General features: G+C 43.6%; 1 protein-coding gene across 4 annotated transcripts in view; it reads left to right on the top strand.

Annotated features, from left to right (window-relative positions):
* The first annotated feature begins 710 nt into the window (after positions 1–710).
* The window catches only part of RGS12 (regulator of G protein signaling 12), an 82,786-nt gene continuing 75,707 nt past the window's right edge, over positions 711–7,789 (top strand). For 2 of the 4 annotated variants that reach the window (XM_081925541.1, XM_081925539.1), the window contains exons 1-2: positions 712–841; positions 3,635–5,573. In XM_081925541.1, coding sequence (XP_081781667.1) covers positions 3,729–5,573 — 1,845 coding nt within the window. In that variant the 5' untranslated portion in view covers positions 712–841; positions 3,635–3,728. Of the gene's footprint in view, positions 842–3,616; positions 5,574–7,789 lie in introns of those variants that run through there. The other 2 variants (XM_081925542.1, XM_081925540.1) reach the window with 2 other exon arrangements.

Genomic DNA, 7,789 nt, shown 5'->3' with positions numbered 1-7,789 from the left:
ATTCCTGGGGAGGCGGCGGGGAAACAATGGGCGGGGTGGGGGGTGGGCGCCGAGCGAGTTGTTGTCGAAGTTAAGGCGCTAGTTCTCGGTGTGGAGCCTGGACGGGCTCCGCCGAGAGCAACAAGTTCTGGGTCCGGCGGGCCCTTTCCCCTCCGCTTGCTGTCGGCCCTCTTCGGCGGGGGCTTTGTCTGGGGCGGCTGCGAGCGGGGGGGGGGGCGCCAGGTAGTGCCTGCGGGGGGGGGCGCGGCTCTCGTCCCGGGGGTCTTTTCGCCCTGAAGCGAGGCAACAGCAGGCAGCCGCTCCGCCCGCCGTGTCCCAGGTGCGACTTTTGCTGGGCTCTCCGCTGTCTTGTGCTTCCGAGCAGTGGCGTAGCGTGGGGGGTGCAGGGGGGGCCGGCTGCACCGGGCGCAACATCTGGGGGTTAGGGTTAGGGGGCGCAAATCCACGGGTTAGGGGGTGCAAATTACTTGCCTTGCCCCGGGTGCTGACAACCCACGCTACGCCACTGCTTCCGAGGCAGGGGGCGAAGAGTACGGTTGCCACAATAGAGGCAAGTGTGTGCAGCGAGCGGATCCTCCTCGTAGGAGCTTGGAATGGGAGCTCCGCAGCTTGTGCATGCACAGGGATGAGTAGCAAGGCGGCCCAAGTTTATTCCTGCCTGTTCGCTCAAAACACACTTTATCCCGCTCTTCAGCCAGAAAGAAGCAGCAGCTCACAAGTTGCCTACCAGTAATGAGTTTGCAGGTGGTGGCAGATTACAGTATTCAGAGCACAATGAAATCCCAAGAAGAGTTTGAAGAGCTTTGAAAGGACCCCACTGTGAACTGGGTGGAATGGACAGGTGCGGATCCTATGCCAAGGAGAGCTGGCTGGGATAACAAAGTTCGCTAAAAGGGTGTGAAAATAGAAAGGGAATATTGGCTAATGATAGGAGGTACATTTTTAAATGGCAAGACATGCATGTGATGAAGGATACCAGTCATATGTCTCCTGTAATGAAGTTGGAGGACTCAAAATGCACTGCATTTTGAAATTTCAACTAACACAGGATGCAACCATCTAGAGACTTGTCATGTGGTCAGAACATGGTACACCAGTATTGTACCAGTTGGTTGCCTGTATGCTTCTGGGTGCTGCTGCTAACTTCTAAAGTTGTACAGTAAATGGTTTGAAGTAAAGTGATTTCAAGGACCACCCACATGAACCTGCTTGGGCCTTGAGATCGGTATTTGCAACCCTGCTCTTTGATACACCTGTAAGATCTGTTAAATAGACAGGCTGGCAGGCCCTTCACAATGTGCCCATCACAGCTAAATTAACATTTCTAATATCTCACTTCTGTCCTGGGGGCATTAAAAATTCTTAGTGTGAACCAGATACTGTAGTTTTCTTTACATTTTATACGTCTCTTCCTCCATGCTCCCTTTTCCAGTCTGTTGCAGACCTTAGGACTAACTCTAGCTTGTTGATACTATTGCGGCAATGTTTTGGCTACATAAGTGCAAACACCTGATATTTTTGTTGGAGCAGGGTGCTGATAATGCCAGTGTTACAGGTTTGATCTCTGTATGGGACAGCTGCATATTCCTGTATTGTAGGGGGTTGGATTAGATTATCCTCAGGGTCCCCTCCAACTCTACAATTCTGTGCTTCTATGATACCATGAAATAGCACCTCATTATTTTTAGTTAATTACGGGATCTGATGTTGGATTATAACTGTTGGGTTTTTAATTGTGTTTTAAATAATTTAATTGTTTTTAGGGATTGCTTGATTGGACTTAGATTTTTCTAACTTCTATTTTAAATTGTGGCACTTTATTTGATGTTAAGTATTTACATTTTCATATTAGCCACATTGGGAGGTCTTTCCCCCCAACACAGCTCCATTAATAAAATAAAAGTTGGTGTTAGGAAAGGGATGAAGTACCGCAATGTCACTGTATCAATCTTTGGTGTACCCATGTTTAGAATATGGTGTGCAGTTCTCTGGCCACATTTTGAAAAAGGGTGTTGTAGATATGGATCAATTTCCACCACTGAGCAATGTGAAGAAGTCACCGTGGGCAGCATATTACAGTCAAGCCAACATGTTCCATTTTTTCATTTCATTTTTGAGTGACATACAGCATAGTACAAAACAAACAAACCATAAATTTCAAAATACATTTCTAAACAACACCATTAAAACCATCCGAATTAAAAAACAACAACAGAGAATCCAGCAGCAAACAAACATTGCATAAAATTGCTCTTTGATATTAGAGGAGTTAAAAGGGTCGTATTAGAAGGCATGTTATAATAGAAATGATCTTGCCTGGCACCAAAATATTATTAAAATAGGATGTAGGTGAGTCTTTCTGGGGAGAGCATTCTACAAGCAAGGAACCAGTGCTGAGAAGGCCCTCTCTCTTTTAACTGCCTTAGCTCAGTTTGAGGGAGTATGCAGAGAAGCCCTCTGCTGATGATAACAGGCCCAGAGAGGTACCCATGGGAAGGGGTGAGCCATTAGATACTGAGATCCCAGGCTGTGGAGAAGCAGAGGGATTGGTCATGTAAGTTGCTAGGGAGAAGAGGTGTGCCAGAAGGGTTAGTTCACCCAGGCAGGAACCAAGCTGTCAAAGCTGGTCCTACCTTTAGGTGGTGTAAGGCAGCTGTTGCAGGCAGCAGACTTCTGGCTAATTCCCCAGGTCCCTGGCTATAACCTTCAGTTGGAGGACAGAGCTCTGTGTGAGCTGCAAAGAACCCACACTGAACCCAGGAGACTTCAGGTATTGCTTTCCGCCTCTGGATTTAGTCTGAGACAGAGAAAAGAAAGGGGAGGGACTCCTGTCCCATCTCAAGCGTGGTTTCACCAACATCTCTTTAACGAAGTAGTACACATGGAAAGAGTAGAAGTGTCCTCCATAATGTTAGTTTGAATGTAACTAAATTGCTCCATGCTTGCTTGACATGCAGTTCCATTGAGCCTAATGGAACTTCTTTCCAAGAATGAAAGATTGCAGCCACTGTTATAGAATAAAATGGGGGACAAGATGATTAGAATTTTGAGGCTTTGAACAACGGATCCATGATCACAATAAAAATGTCAGCAAATGGATGAATTAGGAAGTGTGAAAAGGTGTGAAATCTGAGTCTGCAGTACAGTATTTCTGGTCCTGTAAGCTCTACTGTGTGCTAACAAGCCAGCACTGTACAGTACTAGAAAAATGTTACTTTTAAAGTTAAGGCTGTCAGTGGTGAGGCTCAATGCAATTTCTTGGAAGGATTATTTTATATTTCATGCTTTAAGTTCTTTGTATCTGCCTTTACAAAAGTGAATATCAGAATAGAAGGATCTGGTCTTTTAGGAACTGTCACAATTAACACTGTGGAACTAGATATGGAGCAAAACGAACAGAAGAAAGCCAGCAGTTTCATGGGCTTCTTGCTGAGAGTGAACTTGGCAGATGTTAGGTACTTGGGGAAGTAGTAGATGTGTCACTAATAAATAGTAGAGTTTGTGCTGGGTGCTTCTTTTGGTTAGGAGAGTTTGTACCTGGGTCAGCCTCCTTATATTACTACCACGTATCTGAACAACAACAACAAAAGTGGGAATAGCAGATATATTTAAACAGTATTTTTCCCCTCTGTAGGCTTCACTGGATAAAGACATGAAAATTCCTTGCCTGCATCCCAGGAAACATTAACACTGCATTGCACAGACTTTCTTTTCCAAGAAATACCAGCATGTACAGACCAGGAGAGAAAGTGAAACGCCGAATGCGTATGCATGGTCCCAGCATAAGAAGTGTTGAAGTTGCTAGAGGAAGAGCTGGATATGGATTTACCCTCTCTGGTCAGGCTCCCTGTGTTCTTAGTTGCGTTTTAAAAGGTAGTCCTGCTGATTATGTGGGACTTAAAGCAGGAGACAAAATATTTGCTATAAATGAAATCAATGTGAAAAAGGCATCCCATGAAGATGTGGTGAAGCTAATAGGCAAATGCTCTGGGGTTTTGCACATGGTCATTGCTGAAGGGGTTGGCCACACAGACTCTGGCTCAAGCGATGAAGAAGTTGGGTTTTGTGATGGGAAGGGGTGGCTGAAGCCAAAGCCCGATTCCAAAGGATTGGGCATAAACAGAGCAGAGAAGGTTGTAGAAGAAATGCAATCTGGTGGAATTTTCAACATGATCTTTGAAAATCCTAACATTTCTGCTGGTAATCTGCAGACGACGACCAGAAAGCAAATGCTGGTCCATGAAACTGCTCCTGTTAAATTAGAAGTAGGACCTGAAAATAACAACCCAGATATTCCCTGTAATGAGGAACTGCCCAAAGCCTTGAATGATGACTCCGTTTTTAGAATTGGAGTGGAAAACCAGGAATATTTTGGATTAGATGCAAGTATTTTAAATGTAGCAATGGTTGTAGGCTACCTAGGATCAATTGAACTTCCATCTTCAAGTTCAAATCTGGAATATGATAGTTTGCAGGCTATTCGTGGATGTATGCGACGTCTTCGAGCAGAACAAAAAATCCATTCATTGGTTATAATGAAGATTATGCATGACTCTATTCAACTCTGCAATAATAAATCTGGTGTGATTGCAGAATATCCTGCAGAGAAGCTGGCATTTAGTGCTGTATGCCCTGATGACAGAAGATTCTTTGGGTTAGTTACCATGCAAACCATTGATGATGGAAGTTTGGCTCAGGAAGATGAAGCAGTTTTGAGGACCTCATGCCATGTGTTTATGGTGGATCCAGAGCTTTTTCACCATAAAATTCACCAGGGCATTGCACGGCGTTTTGGATTGGAATGCACAGCAGATCCAGACACTAATGGCTGCCTAGAATTTCCAGTGTCATCTCTCCCTGTTCTTCAGTTTGTCTCCGTTTTGTACAGGGATATGGGAGAATTGATTGAGGGAGTTCGGGCAAGAGCCATTCTTGATGGAGATGCAGATGGTCAACAGAATAACAGTATGAGCAGTAATAGTGATAGTGGTATTGGAAATTTTAACCAAGAAGAGAAAAGTAATAGAGTTTTGGTAGTTGAACTAGGAGCTAACTCAAGTAAACATGCTCTTAATAGTGCACAAGACAGTGCAGTAGGTAGAAGTCAGGCTATTTCCCATTGGGCATTTGGTCACGAACAAGAAGGAAACTCTGCATTAGAAGCAATGTTTCAGAATGATAAATCTCAAAATGTAAGTAAATTCTTAGCTCCTTCAGCTCGCACTGAGGTTCCACTAGCTCCTCCCCAAAGCTCAGTTACATCATGCAAGAAAAATTCTGTGAACATTTCCAATCAAAGATGGTTGCCGGTTCATGTATTAAAAGATTGGCAACATGGATGTGTAAGTGACCAAGAGTCATACACAGATTCTACAGACGGTTGGTCAAGTGTCAACTGTGGAACTCTTCCTCCTCCCATGAGTAAGATTCCTGCTGACAGATACAGAGTTAATGGCAGCTTTGGGCAGCCTCATCTAATGTCTCAAAATAATGAATTGACTAAAAAAGGGTTTCATATACAAAACACATTTGACTCTCAACACAATGTCAGAAAGGCCAAAGAAGATAAAAAGGTAAGAATGTTCATGTAACACTTGTCAGAAAATGCTTTGAAATTGCAGTCATTTTGCCCATTAATTGGAAAGCAGTGCTGTTAGAGAATGGGGGAATATAATAAAGGAGCTGCTGTCTTCTGTTCTTTCCCCCTTGTCTGTAATTATTATCAGTACCATGCAAAAGAAATTGTACTTACAGATAATAGGAATGTTGAATAATAATATTGCACTGCATCTGTAGGGTGGAGGATTGGAATGTGATTTATGAGCAGCAAAGAATTTTTAGTGTCACCCATGGAAAATTAGACATAATAAGTCTGTTCTTTAATTTCTTTGTAGTACTGTATTTGCCCGCGCTATATAAAATGGTCAAAGTTTTGGGGTTTATATGTATAATTAAACATGTAACGTGCAAACCTCTTGTGAGATGAAACTAGAAAGCCTCTGTAAAATATGCTTGCAAAAGAACTTGGGCTGGTACAGCCACACTGGAGCTGATCTTTTCATAACAATTAAATCAACTCCAGGTGTTGCACACAGATGCAGAATGATAAGACTGCACAAAATACATTGAAAGAATGTATGGGCAGCAACTTTATTAAACCATTAAAGAATGTGCAGCAGGGTAAACTTGGAAGTTTTCAATACAGACTGAAAAATGGCATTGTAAAGGCTATTGAGTGATTGGGGCAGGGTTAGAAGTATGCATGCGCCACCCCAGCTCAGGGCCTATGAGCCCATATGGTTTTCAGTCGTTGCAGCTAACCTGTTCAAAGTGTGATCTGGGAGGCTTTATAAAGGCCTCATTTTTCAGCCTTCTAAGCTTTGGGTAGGTGATGTGGCCATTCCATAAGAGAATTTCTGTCCCTGTTCTTCTAAGCGGAGTAGCACCAAGAGGAAAGGATGCCCTGCAGTGTTCCCCTCTCCAATCCTGTGCCATAACTGTCACCTGAAAGATATTCACGATCATTCCAGGAATGCTGCTGTGGTGGGGAATATGTAACATCCACTACTACCAGGTTCCACCTCAAGTCCTATTAACCTTTTCCCTGGCTCTGGCAATGCACTTTGGGTCCTTGGCACATCTCAGAACCATCCTTTTCAACATAGCAGTCAACCAGCCATCTCAGTCTAGATATGCTTTAATCTGGTGGCAATGGCATTTGCCAGTTCTCATCCCCAAGTCATTTGCACCTGAGCGAACCAAACGATTTTGAGAAAGTGGGAAGGCCCTCAAGTAATGAAAGAGGACAGGAAGCAGGCGACCTCACAACATGCTTCTTACTTTGTGCCCGTCTGTCTTGTTAATTGAGCATATGCCATACTGTGATCCAGGAAGAGCTCCCAGAATGACTTGCCCCACAAAGCTCCTGTAGCCCCACAAAATAATTTGTTTGGGGGCATTAGGCCCATATGCTTAAACCTCTAATAAAATAGTAAGTACTGAGGTGCATCGTAAAGAGAGTCAGACCAGCCCACAATTAGAAAAATAAACAGTCAAATTTGACATATGGACAGGGAAGGGACCTGTACTGCCAACTAACACAAATGAAAAACAAAACAAAAGAACACCTGGCCTTGAACCCATTGTGTCAGCAAGATTTACTGCTGGCCTATTACCCACTAAAATAAAGTGTCTCGCAGTGTTAACATTCCTAAATGCCTGAAATTGCCACCTGCTAACCATTTGAATTAAAGGAGTGCCAGATATCCCCCTTTCATGGGACTATTCGTCTCCTTCAAAATTAGGGGCAGGATATTCAGCAACTTTCATGGCAGCAAGCAAATTTTAAGATTTTGCGGGGAGGTGTCTTGCCTTTAAATATGAGATGGCTCATAGTTTTTCTTGCATTTTAAAAAATCTTGGACAGAATGCCCTGGAAAGGATACTACATTATGATATAATGCCCTTCCCAAGGACATTTTGGAAAGGGATCAAAGCTGGCTGCCAGAAACTGCCAACTGAATGAAGCAGCAGTAATTTTTTTTTAAGTCCTTCTTAAAGTTAAAACACACACACACCCCATTCTTTAAAATTGCCTGCAATCTTTGGTGGTATTTGTCCTCCCCAACCCCCACCCCAAATAACAATCAAAATTGGAAAGGGCCAGGATAGCTCAGTTGTTAGAGCATGAGATGCTTAATCCCAGGATTGTGGGTTCAAGCCCCACGTTGGGCGAAAGATTCCTGCATTCCAGGGGGTTGGACTAGATGACCTTTGTGGTCCCTTCCAA

The sequence above is a fragment of the Podarcis melisellensis genome (assembly GCF_964234715.1).
Source record: "Podarcis melisellensis genome assembly, chromosome: 9".
In the NCBI taxonomy this organism is placed as follows: Eukaryota; Metazoa; Chordata; class Lepidosauria; order Squamata; family Lacertidae; genus Podarcis; species Podarcis melisellensis.
This window is presented reverse-complemented; position numbering and strand designations above follow the sequence as displayed.